Source organism: Molothrus aeneus, chromosome 5, assembly GCF_037042795.1.
Source record: "Molothrus aeneus isolate 106 chromosome 5, BPBGC_Maene_1.0, whole genome shotgun sequence".
NCBI classification, from domain to species: Eukaryota; Metazoa; Chordata; class Aves; order Passeriformes; family Icteridae; genus Molothrus; species Molothrus aeneus.
In genome coordinates, this window is record NC_089650.1 from 53,530,478 (window position 1) to 53,549,831 (window position 19,354).

At 38.0% G+C, this 19,354-nt stretch overlaps 1 protein-coding gene across 6 annotated transcripts in view; it reads right to left on the reverse strand.

Annotated features, from left to right (window-relative positions):
* The window catches only part of TAFA5 (TAFA chemokine like family member 5), a 466,113-nt gene that overhangs the window by 355,308 nt on the left and 91,451 nt on the right, over positions 1-19,354 (reverse strand). For 5 of the 6 annotated variants that reach the window (XR_010783740.1, XR_010783739.1, XM_066550768.1 and 2 more), the window contains exon 2: positions 9,094-9,180. The exons of the other annotated variant lie outside the window; for it this stretch is intronic. Coding sequence is in view for 3 of the 5 variants with exons in the window: in XM_066550768.1 (XP_066406865.1) it covers positions 9,094-9,180 (87 nt within the window). In the remaining 2 variants the exon portion in view is untranslated. The remainder of the gene's footprint in view (positions 1-9,093; positions 9,181-19,354) is intronic. 6 annotated transcript variants of the gene reach the window in all.

The window sequence follows — 19,354 nt, forward strand, 5'->3', positions numbered from 1 at the left end:
CGCGGCCACGGCTGCCGTAGAGCAGCCGGGCGGGGGGGCGCGAAGGCCGGGGCGGTGCTGCGATGCGGGGCCGCTCCGCGGGGACTGCGCGCTCGGCCCCGCCGTGGTGGGACGCGGTGTAGCCGCGGCCAGGGGCAGACGTGGCGCGGCGCTCCGCACCCCGGGGCCGCCCCGACGGCCGGGGCTGCCCGGTCCGGGCACCTTGCTCGGTGCGCACAGGCAGCGGCTCGGCGGTGCGGGGCAGGGCAGGGTTAACAGCCGCACGCCGAAGTGCTGCCGGCCGTACAGGGGGGCTGCCCGAGCCGGGCTCCCTCCCGGTGCCCTCTGCCCGCGCAGGCTCCGCGCCTCTCGTGTTCAAACACCGCGCAACCTCCGCGGTGCGTGCGTGTCCCGCAGCGCGGCCGGCGCTGCCCCGCGGGCTGAGCACGGAGCGAGCGGCGGCCGCGTAACGCGGGGCTCGGGCTCGGCAGCGGAGGCGAAGCAGGGCAGGTGCGGTTCGCTGCCCCGCGGAGGCTGCGGGCACAGGGCTGGCGGCCAGAGCGGCCGGCGGCCTCGGCGGGCCGGACGGACGGCGCCACGGGCGGCACAGCGGAGGGGCCGCCCGCCGTGTGCTCCGCCGCACGCCGCAAGTTGCGGGGCTGCTCGGGCTGGCTGGAGGCTCACTGCACAACAGTGACAACCACGGTAACGCACCGACAGCCAGTGAGCTACCCCGGTTTCTCCGGGATAGACATCCATAGGTTTGGAGGTTTAAACCAAGTAAGGGAATACTTGCACGCTGAGAGCTTTGTTTTCATAGCACCTTGGTTACATCTGCATTTATGATGTGGATTGCGGTTTTGTTTTTTTGGTTTGTTGTTTGTTTTGGTTTTTTGTTTGGGTTGGGGTTTTTTTTGGTAATATTTCATATTTAATTTTTTTTTTTTAATTTTAAGAAACCAGGAAAGGGTTTCCAGACGCTTGAAAGGACAGATTAATAAAAGATCAGTATTTTTATTGGGCAAACATTCCCCATGCTGTTGATGATGTGTCTTAAACTCATCCCTATGCCTTTTCGTTTTTCACAGATAGCTCAGAGAAACATTAAAAACAACCATCTTTTGAATTTTAAACTCCACACAAATCCCTATAAACCCATGTATTGCATTTACTATATTTGAAGATTACAGCAATGCAATGTTAAAGCAATGTCATAGCTACACTAGAGGAACTCCACTGTAAATCTTTCATTCTGAAATGTACACTTTGGTGAGAAATTTGCCATGCTTGGGCACAGTTCAAGTTGTGTTTTGTTTGTTTATTTGTCTTCTGGGTGAAAGAAAAAAGTGTCAAGTAGCTAAAGAAAATTCACACATTTTGTACTTAAGCAAACAAATCTCTCCCCCCCCCCCCCGCCCCCCACCGACATACCAGCTTTAAAATCCACAGGTAACTTTAAAATCCACAGGATTTTAAAAGTATGAAACTTCAGAGTTTACACAGTCCACAATAAGTATCTTTTAGTCTGAAAACATTTAGAGAAAAATCCTCTGAAAAATTTTACTCATTGCTTTCTTTTTATAACTAAAAGCATATGAAGATCCACTGTCAATGGGTCAGAGCCCCCAACAGCATGTTCCTTGCTCTTTTTGAGGTGCAAGATGGTGCTTTCTCTCATTTTAAACCAGTCTTACTTCTCTGAGCTACTGAATTAGACAAATACGCCTGGGTTTCTGTGGCCTTTAGGTCAGACCCTTCATAAACAAAACATCAGATCATGGCATTGTGTTGTTCCCTGGCCACAGCAGAGTCACTCTACTTGCATACTAGTGGAAGTGGGAGCAAAATCTGGTTCAGCACTCACACTGTACGGACATATTTAGTCTCATAGCAACAAAGAACTCCAGAAGACTTCCCATTTGAGAGGACAGTGGTACCTGGCAACGCCACTTGCTGTACTACATATGGTTCACTCTCAGTTTTGTGTTTTCTAAATAGCTTTGGACTTTTCAAACAGGGTGAGTCCTAGTCAAAAATATCCAACTTCAATTTCTTTACTTGTTACCTGCATAAAGATTTATAAAATATTAAAGATAACTCAAGTTACCCATGTAGACTTTTCAGGAAGACTTTTCTGAATAAATTCCACTGATAAAAATTCCCCCTTATCTTTCAGCCAATTAAGATTTGCATCCCCAACTAATGAAATAACACCTGTCAAACTACTTCTAAGCTGCTTAGGCCATAACAGATTTGCAGATCTATCTCTGCATTTCCAGGTTTTGTCCTGACCCCATTCATCTCCAGAAATACAGAGGCAAAAAGCTGTGATCCTAGCAGTAGCTCCTTCTAGGGAACCACTCCACAGGGGTTTTCCCCATTGTGTTTTCAAGTTGAAGGAGCAATGCTCAGCACCTGAAAGCTGGTAAAGGATGGTGTGGCATTGACAGACATTTCTGATATAGAAGGCTTTTGCAGCTGGGAAGAGAAGTAAGGAATACATTTTCCTGGTGATCAGGGAGCAAGAACAAATGTGTAAGACATAGAAGATCTTCTGAGATCTTACAAGAAAGCAGCAGAAAAATAAGTGCATAATTTTCAAATGTGTGTTCTCTTTTGGAAATAGAGCTCATTTTTTCTTTTTACAAAAAATTCAGTTGAGTTCTACAGAATTACTAAAACTGGAACTCAGTAGCAAAAACAGCAGCCTTTGCTCAAGTATAGAGACTTGAAAAAATTATCCATACTCTGCATTTAATTTTGTGAAAAGATTCTACCAGACTCTGTAAGATTTATTCTTCACTACTGAGATATTTTATAAATAAAGATGTGCTAAAATTCCTGGAAAACAATCATGATCAGATTGTATTCCACATACCTAGAAATAAAGTCCTACTATTTCCAGCTGTGTCAAATGCCTTTTGCATAACCATTTTATTCCTGTTCATGCAATAAACCCCCAAATTATGCATGGCCAATGCAGATCTAAATGCAGGAGCTCAAGATGTGACGTTAGCCTATTTTAAGTAATGAATTTGGAAACTACTTCTGGCTTTGGAAAAAAAAATAAAGAAGACAATAGCTATTATTAGGTTATCTAGACCAAACTTTTGCTAATGCCCACTGGATTTCATTTTTGTTACTTTTGAGTTACTCAGGCAATAGTCTGTCACCAGCCACTTGAGGTGATTATTCCAGCCCAGTGGTTCTCTCAGCTGGAATGTTTCTTTTGATGCTAAGTTTAACATTTTATTTTGTTGAAATTCACCCAGTTCATCTTTCACATAAGCCTGAAGTAGCATAATAAATACTTTTCCATTTTGAATCTAACCAAAATATAAGATATATTGAATATATAGGAATGAGTACAGACAATTATATTTCCACCAATTAGTTTTAGCATCATTTAAGCATTTTTTCCCTCTTCTTTTCTCTGCATACCAATGGCTGGCTGGCATTTCTTTACTTTTGAGCTAGGCACAACTACAGCAGTCCTCAAAATTTTATTCCTGGTCTTCAGCTGATGCTGGGTAACTGCCACTGAAGTAGAAATTAACATCTAAAGAGATGCTATTGATCTCTGGTTTGTGACATGATGCGGCTACCATAGGAATCACAAGTACATTTGATTATATCTTTCCATGAACACCTAAAATTTTCATTTTTTTCCCTTGACTTAGCAAAGTAGGTGATACTTAATATATCTTTAATATTTTTGACAGATTATATGCTGCTTCCTGTCCTGTCTCCTAGTGGCAGATTCATAAAAGGGATAGCACAGCCTAGTTAATTTAGAATTACCACTGTGTAATCTCCTTGCTAACAGTGCGTGTTTACTTAAGAATTTTTGACAGTTTAGGGTTTTTTTTAAATAATTTTGTTTAATTTTGCTTCTCAGTTGCATTACTTTGCTGTTCATGTCTTCTTCCTACCATCTTACTGGCTTTCTATTCAGATATGATTTTCTTCCTCTTTTCTATTTATAAAGATTCGTGCCAGCAGTTGATGCCATGTAGACAGTTTTCCACTGGGAACTCACTGAACATTCTCCCACACAGCAGTCACCATTTGGTAACAGCTTTTGGCCACTACCAAAAAAGGAGCTAAGTTAGAGGTCCTGTGACACCACTCTGATCCCTTGAACACTGGTAAATTCTCCCAAAACACAAATCACACTATGCTCCAGCACAGGCACTATGCGTGAGTGTAGTGTCCTATGTTTGCTCATGGAGGGGGAGCCCTGGGGCCTGGCCACATGGCTATTCTATAGTGCTCACATCATGCCAGGGGGGTTGGTTCCAGGGGAAGGAAAAAAGGGGAAATACTCCAGAAGTTCACCATTTTGTTCTGTTTCTTCCAGAGCCCCACCAAGTCTGCGCCACAGCACTGGTGCAAGAAGCAACCAGGGGAATGGAGCAGCAGAGCCTGAGCTGAGCCCAAGCTGAGCCCAAGCCCAGCCAAGCCCAGGCTGGGCAGACAGGAGCTGAGACAAGCATTGCTGGCCACAGTCAACCCCAGCAGTGCAGAAAGCAGGCAGCACCACAGAGAGGATTTTGGGGGTTTGTCTGTCGTTGTTTTACATTGTCTCAGGCTCAGGGACGGGGAATGCTGGCTGTGGAGTGTCTGCCACCTTGTCTCAAGAATAATTGTGAGCTGCTTCCAAGCTGCAGGAATGTCCCCCATCTTGTCTTTGTCTCAGCAGCCACATGGAACTGAACTGAGGTGTTAGTGAACACCCTTTGTGTGTAAAGAACCCTCTCTTCCATATACTTTTGTTACTAATATTGCTGCTGCTACTGTGCATTTCTTATTCCACTGCTGTTTGCTTTCAGTAAATTGTTGTCTCAACCCAGTCTCTGCTTTTCTCCCTCTCTAACCAGATGGGGGCTGGAGAAAGGGGAGTGACTTATTAGAAGTTTAATTACCAGCAGGTGTTAAGCTGCCACATGCAGTCAAATACTGCTACCATATTCCTTCATCCATGTTGTACTCCTAGATCATCATCCTCACATCTGCCTACCAAGAAATCTCCCCTTATATAAATCAAATCTTTAAGCAGTTCAGTTCTGAAATGTTGCTTTTGACCTCTCTCATTTTGCTTTATACACTCCACCTGTTACAGGGAGCACCTCAATTTGCAGTAGCTGCTCTGACACATTTAACAGCACAATTATAGATGACTTGGTAACCACCCATTGACTAAAAATAACCTAGCAACTGAAGACACACTTGGGTATTTATACTTAGATATCCCAGAGGAACCCTTCACAGCTCCTGTAGCTGGGGAAAACATATGTATCTCACCAAATGCAGTAGGCTAGGAATCCTCAGGGGTGGGGGCGGAGGGACGTAGGGGAAGTGATAACATTGCACAGCTGAAAGATTTTCCAGACAACACTCTGCCAGCTAATCCAACTCTCATCCAACTAGCTCTGCAATTAAGGTTTCCTACTGAGAACAACGACAGCATTATGACCTGGGGAATTTTCTACATAAAAAACCTCTTTGCATCTGGGATTGAAAAATTTAGAGCCTTAAAATAAAGCTCCTACACTGATGGTATTTCCCACCATCACAGATCCTAAGGAACTCTAATGCCAGTATGCATATGAGAAAATACATGAGCTGCGATGAATGAACTGCCAATGAGGAGGGAGACAGGCAGCTTGTCCTCTGAGAAGAATCTGCAGTGCTGAAACTCATTCTTGCCTTCCAAAGTATAGATCATTTTTTTTTTAATTCAAGATGTACCAAGTTGTCATACAACCTGTTCAGAAAGAAATATTCTGATGTCTGAAGAAAAAGACATTTAAATGATGTGATTTAATTTCTATTATACATTATTACATATGCTATGGCTGCCTGTGGCTAGTTTTATATTTGAGCAGAAGAAGAAACTTGGAATTTAATGGAAAGAATCCCCTGCGTCTTAATGGAGAACTTGTATTACTGCAGCGTCCGTCTGCCCATAATTTTTCTACTCCCTGTTTTTTTCTGGTTTATTTATGGTGTTCATCCATTCCTGTCTTCAAACTATGCTTTTATTCACCCTAAATTGTTAGCAGACTACAGCAACAAAGAGAACTACTAATCTCAAAGAGAGACTGGACAAGGTCATAAGGGCCTTTCTATCTGCCTTCAGTTGTAAGATTATTGTCTTGAAATGAGAAGGAAGTGTTCAAGATGAGGTTGGATGGGGCTTTGAACAACATGATCTAGATGTCCCTAACCGTGGCAGAGAGCTTGGACTAAATGATCTTTGGAAGTCTCTCCCAACCCAAACCATTCTGTGAGTGTATGATAATTCAGAGAGAGCATCGAACTCTTGAAACTCACAGTTAAGACTGTGCGAGGCATAGGCTGAAACATTCCAATGACTGTAGGGCTATTCACAAAAATCACAATTAAACTCAGAGGGCTTATCTTCATATTTTTACTTTTTATGTATTTTAAGATCATCTGGACTTTTAGACACTTCTTGAATTACAATTTTTCACTCTTTCTTTCTTTCAGAAAAGGGATTTGTATTTTAACCATGATGATTAACCACATGAAATTAAGGGAATGTAGTTACGATCCATGTTTTCAGCATCAATTCTTGAGGGTCTAGCTTAAAAACACACAACTAAAATGCTGCAACATTCTGGGAGAAAGTTCTTAATTGAGAATGAGACCCACAGAGAAAGCCACACTGAATACGCACAAACTCTATGAGCCATGTCACAGCAAGCCTTTATAGAATGGCCAATACCAGTGTTGCATGGAAAAGTGAATAAGCTAATGGATTTGTGATGTCTGTTGTTTTCCTCCATCTTAGTGGAGGGGGAAAATGGAAAAAAAAAAAAAGAAAAAAACAATTCTACAGAAATGAATTCTGCTATACAAACTCATACTCACTGGCAACTTTAGCAATGAACTCTTTGACCTGTAGTTTTAACTTTAACCAGAGAACCTTCTTCACATTACTTTAGATTTTGACTTTCCACATTTTTCAAAATCTGAATGTTACAAAAATTGATCAGGAGCTGAAGTTAGGCCACTTGAATTCTTTCCATTAGCAATTCTTATTGTAGTATGTATAAAAGGGAGCTGCAGCAAAAGTGGTGCATATGCAGAACACCACCAGGCACGTCCACAGTAAGGTAGAACGGGTTCTGAACATATAGGGAAGAGACAACAACTGCCTCTAAATTTTGAGCATGTTGGGTGATACTACTGAGAGAAGTAATCTTTGGTTGCTATTAAGCTGGTGAAGGGGAAACAAATATTTTTTCAGACAAATGTTAAGTGCAGATGATTTAAAATTATTCAAAACCTTAAATAAACAGTTAAAATTGTTACATGCACAGAATTAACAATTATTACATGTTACGTATAAATTAAAATGGGTTTACCACTATGGCACTCTTTAACCTAATAATTCTCATGTTTTCAAGAGATTATCAGACTATGACATTAAAAGAGACAGAGAATTTTATAAAAGTTTCTTCTGGGTCTGTATTCAGGAATAAGTAAAGGTTAAATGGATAAATCTTTAATCTGAGTATAGAAACTTGTTTGTCATTCTGAAATATAAAACAATAATTTTACAAGCCATTCATGTATAATATAGTCCACTTGATAGTAAAGAAAAAGTATTAGTGAATCTCTAGCTATTATTAAATGTGGCCAGTTAATACTAAATGGTATAAGACTTCCTTTTTTTTTTCAGTTGGAAGAAATTGTATTATTGAAAGCTAATCTCAGGTTTATTACTGGACTCCGTGGAATTAACACACTGGAGGCCTCTCTGTTTACACTTGGGTAGGATAATGGCAGGAAAGGCAGATTAATAGAACTTTCTCTTGCATGCACAACCTATTCATTATTTGCTTGTCTGTTTGTTTTTCTAGGAAGTTTACTTTTTCTATCAGGAGTCCTTAACTTACTATATTTAAGGAAGTAGCCACTGCATAGAACCTTTTTCACAAAACCTTTCGTGAAAAACATATTTTAAGTGCCAAACAACCTCTTTGGTTTTATTTTAAATTATGCTGTCCTAATAGGAACCATTTTTCTGCATGGTTACATTATTTTGAAATAGAAAGCTTTAATTACATCATGAAATGGAGCATCTTAGATTTTTGGCATTTAACAAAAAAAACAGTACTAAAATATGACCCCTGGGTCATGGGGCAGTGACAGTGCACAGACTGAACTAATTTCTGTAAAAATCATGGAGATATTGTAGCTGATTCAGCTGCATTTCAGCCAAGGCATTACAAAGAACATTATACAAACATTGTAAGAAATAAAACATCCTTCTCTACAGCAGAATATACTCTCTCCTTGGACACTGCTTAACCTTAAATAGGGAAGGAATAGAGTGGCAAGTCCTCGGAGATTTTAGCATCACACCTGTCCTGGAATGTCTCAATTATGATCATACTCATTTTCAGGCTTTTAAACAAGAGATAAAAAGCTTTCTCTGATTTCTTAGAGTACAGTCAGTGAAAGTCCCACATCAACAGCCTATGTACTCCACAGGTGAAAGTTCACAAGCCCTTAAGTTTTCAGTTGTCTGTACATAAATGAAAGGGGAGATGAGCCATGATAACTAATTGTTCCTGACTGAAGAAGGGTATGCAAGGTAATATATAGATAGTAAGGATGATACAGGCATTACAGCTTGGATGAGTATAAATCTTAAACTAGCAGATTGGTTAAGACATGCCTGCAGAAAGAGCTTCGACCTTAAAGTCACCATAAAAATCTCTTATTTACCACACCAGTGTACTAATATATAGGTGTAATAGGCACTAGATTAGCATAATATTATACATTGAATGGCTACTATATTTAAAGTAGACCTATCAGAAGAGGGCAATGATGAATTGAAGTTTTCATGCATGAATTACCACATACAGACTATATACTGTATTATTTTTTTTAAATACTTGTTACCTTTTTTTAAGAAAAATATTTATTTTGTTTTGTTTAACATTTCAGAGGGAACTGAAGTCTATTCTGTCAGTAAACAACAGAATAATAGGTCAGTAACACAGTTTATAAACTATGCTCTCAATCCATGCCATAGTGCTTTGAGAATGTGTCAACACTCAGTGATTTCCTTACCCAGCTCAAAAGCATCTTGGAGGCACCCCGGGCAATGTCTCATATACAGCCATTGAGGGTTATCCGCTCCAAAATAGCTGTTATAATCTGAATGGAAGAACCATAAATGATTCAATTGAAATCATGCCTGAAAATGCAAAAGGAAATGAACACAGAACAAGCTATAACATTAGTGGGTCTAACAGTGTACACACCTGAAGGTCTAGAATTGAAGACTTTGGTGTTTCCCTTGCAGTCATCCTACTCTGTGAGAAAGTTACTTCAAGATGCTGAGAATAGTACTTAAAAAATTGACCTTTACCATTGTTTAGAAGAGTTATTTTGCATCATTTCAGATGTAAACAAAAACATCCAGTCACCTCTGACACAACTGAAGCTTGGTAGAGGTTCTCTCCCCACACTTTCTTCTTTTCTCTTTGAAAGACTTTAAGTGTTCATATCTCTCCTATGAAGCAGTTATAGTATAGTACATAGCACCTACCTAGTCACAGCCTTCATAGGAAAACTGTTTTAAATAAAAACATACAGGCTAAATACTGGATCTAAGTGCAGCTTTGTGATTTTTTTTAAATTTTATGAAGAAACTTGGTTGGAATTTTTTTTGTTTTTCCAACAGAAAACTAATTGAATTCTATACATTCAGATCAGATGGAATTCCCAAAACACATGATAATTGCTTCTAGAATTGAGGGACTAGTAAAAAGCTGTATACTTAGTAGAATAATTGTTATGGTTAAAAAGGATATCTTGGATTTATTTTGAATGACAACTTCTTTTTGAATTGTTTTCTCTTTGCCTAAACATAACAAATCTTTATTTTCTTCCATTAGGAACCATAAGGTTTTAAAATACTTTGTTTTCAAAATCACTTCAGAGCAATAAAAGGGGGATATAAGAAGCAGGTGTATACTTTATGTAGTAAACTGAAATATCAAATAGTATGAGCAAGATAACATCTAATTGTATATTAAGTATCGCCCGAGGGATCAGCAAGGCGATCTGCAAGTAATCAGAAGTTATTTGGTTGAAGTAAACATGTGCAACTGGCATCAATCCTAAAGACATTCCAAAGGTATGAAGATCTTTATCAATAACGTCCTATCAAAATGTATAGAATCCCCATACGACCAATGACCTCCTATTGTGAGAAATAGCTGCAATTTACTATGCCATAAGAGAAAGGCCTTAGTCTTTCCAGATTATGTACCCTGCTGCTTCTCATACAGAAAAGCATTCTCAAGAAGGCAGTCCTTAAATAAAAAGAGGAATACAGTAACAGTTTCATTGCTTTTCACTGTTTTTTTTTTTATTTTTCCAGGTATACTACAAAATATGTGTCATCTTCTTTCTGACAGACACAACATAGAACAAAAATTCTTTAACAGAAATTTGTATTTTCCAATGTTAGTGGCGATACTTTTTAATTGGTTGACTGTCAGACCTGAGTTTTGAAAACGGGTATCCTTTCCTTTTAATTTTTTTTCCACACTACAGTAATCTTTAGCATCCCAATTATTTTTGTGTGATTCATACCATGTCTTAAAGAGGATTAAATTGACACAAAATATAAAATATTTCCTATTTTTTGAGAAGATAAAAATAGTCTTTTGAGTCACAGTTTTCCTGAATATTTTGGTAGATATCTTAGTGTTGCTGCACTATGACAAAGTATTTTTACAGGAAATTTCCGGTAGCAATGGATTTTACTAAAATAATGTTCAATAACCAGAGACATGAATAAACCAAAAATTGAAAAGGTGTTAGAGTGTACAACAACTGAGACAAAATATTGGCTCACTAACAATTGTGAAATGAAGCTTCCTCTCTTGACTTCATTGATAATTTTTTCTTCAATCATACATCAACTTGAATTACAGAATCTTGAATTCTGATAAAGAATCACGTCCTACATTTACAAAAAAACTGAAAACCAAGATGGTACTGAGTCTTTTGCTAAATCCAGAAAATAAGAACACATGACACTGGGAGCAGCCTGATGGTTGTGAATTCAAGTGAAGATTGGGAGTTGATGCTTGTGGCTCCTTTTGTGGTAAGCTTTTACAACACTGCAATAGTATACTTCTTTCATTTTATACTTATTCTATCCAGAATAGTATATGTTATGTATGTATAATAGAGGATATCAACCCTATTCAATCCCCAATACTCAGAGAGAAAAGGAAAAAAAAATAAATTACAAAGCTCTTTTCTTTTGCATTGTGAGGAAAGTCTCAACCATAGCAGAATATAATACTCATCTTGAGAAGCATTTACACTGTCACTCATATGGGAATGTTATTAAAAGCAATTCTATTCACTACATATTCAAACAACAATAGAGGAGAGATGGACTTCATGGCATGCAAGCAACCTCATGAACCCCAGCATGAATGAGGCCTGTTCTTTTGTATGTTTACATCTTCTATTTAACTGCAATTAACTGAATTCCTACAGTTCAATACTTTTTAAGACCACGTCAATTCTCTACATTTAATGCAATAGGAAAGGACATAGTATGTGCCCACCATTGGGACATTTATAGAGTCTCTATCATCTAATGGTGATTTCATAAACATTTTTGTTGCACTCAACCATTAAATTAGAAAGGTTTACATGGAAGCACAACAGATATTTGTTTTTCTGAGCATCAAAAGTTGCAGAGCCCTCTTCATTGTCCTTACTGACAGCTCAATTCTTCCAAATCTTTTACTTCTACAGTGTGTCTGCTGCTACTACTGTCTACAAATAAAAACAAAACAAGCCCTAGTTTGGAAATCTCTCACTAAGTCCTTTCCAAAAGCCTTGGGAATATTGAATACTCTTTTTTTGCTCCTTGGTGCTAATGTCCTGAGCCCCACACTCAGATTTTAACACTGACCAGCACTCAGTCAGGAAAATTAAAATGAAGTTATAGTGGCTTACCAATTTACCTCCCATGAGCACCTTGTTAACCTGGTGTAATTGTGTGTTTTGTCTGAATTCACACATGTGAGTGAAGGTTATTTCAGAAAGAAAGGACAGCCTATATCCAGAAGGAAAAAGTAGAGTAGACTTTTGAGCAAACTGTTTAACTTTAAAGGCAATTAGGCAATGAAATTACTTGCCTGAGGAGGTAGTTTAGACAATGTAATGAGAAGTGCTTAAAATAGAATAAACTGTTTGCAAGACAGATACAAATGTAAATAATCCTCCATGTTTTGAGCTAGATGAATCAGGAGAGGTATCTTTTCTATTCAAATGTCTGACTAAAAATGGTATTCTCTTTCTTTGGGAACAGCTCTCTAACTTATGACTGTTTACACCTGTTCTGAATACTAAAGTGAAACTGCACTCCAAAAGGCAGTTTAACCTCACTGTATCATTATAAAGTGCATTTATTCATAACAAGCATCTATGAAAAACTTCCAACAAAAAAGTCCTTAGTCAGGGAGATGCACATTGTTGCAAAAATGGATTGTTTCTCTAAGTGCTTATATGGCCCCATTGCTATAGCATCCAAGTGCCTTACAAACATTAATGAATGTATTCTCACAACACCCCTGGGAGATAGAGATAGTATTATTAGCTAATGCACAAAGAGTAGCTTGTCCAAAGTCACACAGAAAGTCTGTGGCACAGCCAAGACTCAAAACTGTGATTTCCTGCCCACTGCTGTAACCATGACTATATTCTCCTATCCATATACAGCATTTCAAAATTTGTTACATATAACCTCAGATCTTTACACAATAAGCCTTTCTGTTCCGCTGTAGATCCAATCACTGACGTAATAAAGAAAAATAACTTTGTTTATCTGGAAGCTTCATTACAGCAACAGGTTTGCAGGTTACTCAAACAATGACAGTTATATAGACCATAACTGGTACTAATATATGAGAGCAATGAAAGAGAATTCCCTGATCATCACATTCAGAACAGAAGGCATCATATCCAGAACATGACTTTGATACCTAAATATTTTCCTTCAGATAATGTACATTACACAGAGAAATCTTGTTTTGAGAATAAAGGGAAGAAAAAAAAAAGAAGAAAAAGAAAGGCTAGCTGTATTCCCCAAGTAGTTCCTTGTGGGTAAACTATTTCTGCAATAAAAGGACACACCACTGTATTTCTAGATGTAATGAGGTCAGATCTGGAGGGACAACTGCAGTAAGTGTACTTATTCCTGAATATCAGAGAAGAGAATATGGCATATATTTGATATTATTATCATGTAAATATATGATACTGAGACATGATAGATGATAGATAGATAGATAGATAGATAGATAGATAGATAGATAGATAGATAGATAGATAGATGATACTTATAGTTTTGCAGTCATTTAATGAATTCATAGATCTGATCAAATGATAACAGGATTATTCTAAATCAGGAACACAGCAACTTATCTTTTATTTTGGCAAAGGGGAAGCACAGGCATTACATTTTTTCTCAAGTGCCAAACAATTAAAAAAGAGAAAATAGTGGACACTGCATAAATAATGGAAAATGGTATGATGGTATGGTGGATTACAAAGTGAATAGTGATCCAAAAAATACAGTATTATTGTAACAAAGAGAAGTATAGTATTGGAATTTATCAGCAGAAACAGAAGACAAGGTAGTGTCTCCTGAATTTCCAACAACAGCACTTTTCTCAGTTCATGGCTTCATCTTTTAAGAAAGATGCAGATAAATTAGGCCTGGTTTTAATTAGACCTACAAGATAGGAAAGGGGGCTACATTAGATGCTAACTGAAAACAGCTCATCTGTCAGGACAATTAAATAAATAATGGAGATGTTTATTATTGATAGTGAATCCACATTTCAACACATGTTTAAGAATAAGTTAATCCCATTGGGGTGATCCTAATTCTCATAAGAGGATAGACTAGACAGTGTCCTCAGATCCATTTGAGCCTAACACATTTGATCACTGTTCAAACAATTATTCAGATCACTTATTATTCAAAAACTCATATTGCAGAATCTCCTATCACCTCTCTTTCCATCTCTATTACTTTCTTTTCTTTTCTTTTCTTTCTTCCTCTTTCCCCCATCAATTGTCTGTCTTTCAGCCCTCCCTCTGTCCTTTCTGTGTGCACTTAAAGTCACACATCCTTATTTGGACTGGAAATTCCTGAGATGTCTGCCTTTAGCAACCTTAGCATGTTAAGGAACATCCTATTCTTAGAGATCAGATATGTGTTCCCTACAGACTACATCAAGGTCTAAATTTAGATAAAATATTCTTTAAGCTGCTCATACTCTCACTACAGGACCAGAAAACTGCAATGAGTCGGTACTTCTGGGTAATTTTTATTATAATTTTTATTACCAAAGTAATAGGAAGATAGACTGTACATTAGCAAAATTATCAGGTTAGAGAAAAAGAGACTCTTGATACTGAAGAGCTTAGGTGCTCAGTTCAGCTGCAGGAATAGTTTCTCATTTTCTCTGGTTCTCCCAAGCACAGGGTCAGATTTTTTTGCCTGTTCACTACCATCATAGCTACCTGTTCATGTTTGCACATGCACAAAACTTCCTCTGATTTAACCTGTGGATCATTCTGTTTCATAAAACCCAATGTCAAAGAAAAAACCAATGTGAAAGACAAAAACTGTCCTGTACCATAAATTTGTCTCCTTTTATTTCTTTTGACACTGTTGACACAGGGATTGGGTAGAGATAAATGGAAGTGCACTCAAATGAAAGGATAATAGGATTTAATAGTTCCTAGTTCCAGGTGAAATGCAGTCAAACAGGAGTGTAGGAGCTGTTTCTAACAAAGGGCTAAAGGAAGACTTTACACTTAGAGCACCCTCTTGGAGATATAATCCCCCCTGGGACTATTTCCTAATACTGAAATCAGGCCATGTTATCTGGTTAGAACAGGTTCTCTGCCCTACTTTGTTCCCACATACATAAAGCTGACTGGGAAAAACTATTCTGTTATCTGAAATTATACAAAAGCTATAACAATATCAATAAAAGTATTTTAACTTTTTGAAATAGCAGTCTGCATATCTCCCACTAAGAAGGAGTACAGTCCCCTATACAAAAAATCCATATTCACTGGCACAGAGGTTATTAGAATAGCTATATTTATGTGCAGTTTAGAAGGGACAGTATAAAGGATTGACTAAAAGCTCACATGTCAAGAAGTGCACACATGAAGAAAAATCCTTACTTGATGAGAAAATCAGCCTTTGCCTAGAATGTGCAGGAGCCTGCAGGACGCTTTTCAGACAATCTGGAAAGAAAGACTACAGAAGTTACAGCGGGTACCAGAGAGCCCACTTACAAGATGTTAGCAAGGGCCCTCTGCTGTGAAGTGTGTGGAGTGCCTGGCCAAACACTAATGAAGAAAGCCACAGGAATCCCATACTGGAAACTGAAAGTTAAGCAGTTAAATATGAACATATGGAGCTAGGCAAGCTGTAGGAGCCCCAGATAGTGGTGATGGTTTAGACAATAGCACTCGTCATTCCTCACAGGATGATCATCTCAATGAGAAGAGTCTCAGAATTGAATCAGTTAAAATGGATGGCTTCACTTAAAATGGACAACCACCATCAACAAAATCAGTGAAGGGGGTCATGATGACTCATTGAAAAAAAAAACCAAACCCATAAAATGTCTCTTGGCATTTGGTCATGATCAGCATTGTGCTAATTTTATCAGGAACTAACAGACTGTCAACAGCATAGAGGGGGGAAGATCTTAGAGAATGGCATGTGAAGCACATTCACTCTTGTGAAAGGTGATACTTTTCTTCTTTGTGTTAATAATCTCTGATATAATATGACAATACTAAAATACAGTCAGTAATTTAGTTGCGGAGTAATGTTCTGTTACTTTTGATTTTGCTTGGTTTATTTTGTGTCAGTGCTTGACTGCTGGAAAACACAGGGACTTTCTGACTTTCACACAAAAAACAAGGGCCCAATGAGTGAGAAAGGTTTGAGGAATCACTGCTAGCTATCACCTAGAATCTCAAATGAAAACATGAGTCTGCTTCATGTAGCTTCATATCACATGGTAACAGATAATTTCCTCTCATTTTACAGTCTTTGAGTCACAGAGTAGTTGAAGTTAGAAGAAACTTCTGGAGAGCATTTAGTCTAATCTCCCTGCTCATAGCAGGGTAAGCTGGGGATACAGGTAACTCACAATTTTCTGTGAGGATGCAGATCACCAAACCCTGGTGAACATCCTCTTCTAGTGTCCAAACACCCTTAAAAATAATAATAATAAAAATTTTAAATTGCATTTCAATTTGTGCCCATTTTATCTTGACTCATCATAATAATTTAGTCAAAACTCAACCAAAGTGGAAGCAATCAAAGGAGACTGTTTCTGAGAAAAGGGGGTGACAGAAGCTGTTGCTGTTCAGCTGAGCAGTAGCATGCAATACTAACTACCACATGGGTCTACAGGCCACCATGGCAAAGAGGTCTTCCATGAGCTTCCACATCCACAGAAATTTTACTGCAGTCAACTCCACATGAGTCCTGGCAATAAGATACATGGATAATGTTTTCTTGCTCCGAAACTTTATCTAGAATTTATGTTATTTGAAAAGGACAAAAAATGACACCTACTTGGTGGTCTATTTATAAGAAAAAGAAATTTGCAAAGCACTAACATAAGTTAGAGCTAAGGTAGCTTACAATATTTATTGCTAAAACAAAGTTTAAAGGAACATTTTAAAATCCATGTAGAACATGCATATAGCATATAAAAATGAAAATATCAATATGATTTTCAAACTTCACTCAAATTATCGGAGATTAAATTCTTAATGACTGAGTAAAGAGGTTAAGAAAAATAAGAGCAAAGTGTTAATTGCATCTTTAAAATTCTGCTGATTTTATTTTGTTTAATTAAAGATTAATAGTTTGAACTCTTCCTCAATAATGAGTAACATAACAGAGTAAAATCACTTTCCAGACATTACCAAAAAAAAGGTATTTGCAGGGAAACTGAGAGACATATCACATCATGTTATTTTTTTTAACAAAATAAAAGGGGAAAAAGAAGAGACATAAATAAAAATGCCCAATACCCAATATCTTGGTTTGCTTTCTCCTAAGCAATAAAGGAGATTCATTTTGAGCAAGGAGTTTATCACAACCCTCCTAAATGTTTCCATGATCCTAGAATGTAGCGTGTTCCATAAAGAAGAATACTACAAAGAATTGTTTATAAGCAATGATATTTATTATAAAAGAACTTTAAAAATCTCGTCTCTGATCATTTCAATATAATTATTATATCCTAATGCCTTCTATGCCCCCTGCTCTATCCTCCTCCTGCAGTGCTGCTGCCTCGCCCTGCCATGAGCTGTCCCTTCAGCACCACAACCACCAGAGCAGCTGCTGAACGACTTAAAGCCCTTCAATCAACTCCATCAGTTAATTGTCTCATGAAAGAAGACTGCTGCCATCCTTTTCAGACTCTAGGGATGTATTTTTAAGAGACATAAATCAAACTATTCAAATTGAGTTCTGAATTATGGATATGTAAAAGTAGTCATTTAGAAGAAACTATAAACACTGGTAATTTTATAAACCAGTACTTGTAGAAAAGACAAAGAAATTCCTTCAAAACCATATATTTGATAAATCTATATGTGTTTGAAAATCCTGTCAGAATTTCAAAGGAAGAAATAATTTCTTCTCAACAACTTAGAATACATAATAGAATTCCTTTAAGCAGCTAACTAATTTTACTAAATCCCACTTTATAAAACTTCATTTTTTACATGGGTAATAAGTGTATATTTTCTTTCCAAAACATTTGAGTGTCTATATGATACAAAATTCCTTCTCTGTAAGCACTAATAAGATCATATGAAACAATGTATTTGATGTGCTGCAAAACTGTGTTTCTTAGTCAACAGAAAAAATGAAAAAGAAAAAAAAATCTGAGACTGTCACCTATGCATATACATTACAATATGACATTAAAAGTCCAGGTTTAAAACCAGCACTAAATGCTTTAAAGTCTAGAGAGACTACTTAAATAGCCACAAAGTTATTGTCTTCTACTGTATGCTTATACCTATAAATATTATAGCAAATTTCAGATGTAACTGAATGTCCTGGGTTCAGCTAGGGTGGAGTTCATTTCTTCTCAGTAACTGTTTCAGTGCTGCATTTCAGATTCAGAATGAGAATGGTGATCAAAACACCTGCTTTTCTGAGCAGTTGTGTTTATCCTTAGTCAAAGACCCTTTTTTTTTTCCTTTTCTCATGCTTAGGCAGTAAGCACAGAAGAAACTGGCTGGGAGCACAGCTAGGACAGGTGACCCGAGGAGACCAAAGGGTTATTCCATACCACAGAACATCATGCCCATTATATAAACTGGGAGAGTTACTCAGAAGGGGAGTCCAACCTGGGTTCAGGAAGGAAGATCTAGAATCTGTCAGCAGGTGGTGAGCAATTGCATTGTGCATCACTTGGTTGGTTGGTTGTGTTTCTTTTCTTCTTTTTATTGTAATTCTTCCCATTATGTACCTTTCTTTTTTTTTTTAACTGTATTTTCAATTATTAAACTGTTCTTTCCTCAACATACAAGTTTTACTGCAATTCTCCTCCCCATTCAGGGAGGGGGTTTGAGAGTGTGGCTGCATGGTGTTTTATCTCCAGCTGGGCTTAAAACAACAGTCCTTTTTGGCACCCACTGTGGGGCTCAAAGGGTTGAGATAAGGACAGATCTGACCAGGGGGTGTTAAAAGAAAAGTAATAGAAGCATTCATTGCATTGGTTTAACAGTTGCTAGTTACAATGGGGACTTATTTGCTCTCATATTTGTGGGTTTTTGTCTGTATTATACCAGTAATACATTCCTTGCAGTGCATGTTCTCAGTGAAGTAGTTCATAGGATGGGCTAATGATGTGACAGTGCTGCTGGCTGGGACACCAGTCTGGTGTCTGCATTCAGTACTGCAGGCACTCTGTGCTTTGGGAGCCATCTCCTGAGAATGATTAATAGTCACATCTTTGTTGTTTTCTCCACAGAGGAGCAATCTATAGGGAAGACACCCTCCTAATTTTTTTCTCCCCTCTTTTTTTCCTCTCTTGTCCTGCAGCCTGACTACAGTAGTTTAGAATTTTAAAGATTTTGGATATCCTTTGACTACCCTTGAAACCGAATTGCTTTGTTTCGGTTTTTTGTTAGGAGCGTGTTGTTCTGTATGGTTCAGTTCTTCTTTAAGGTCAGAAAAATAATTAAGATTATTTTCCAGAGGTCTGCTGAAAAGCTGGATATT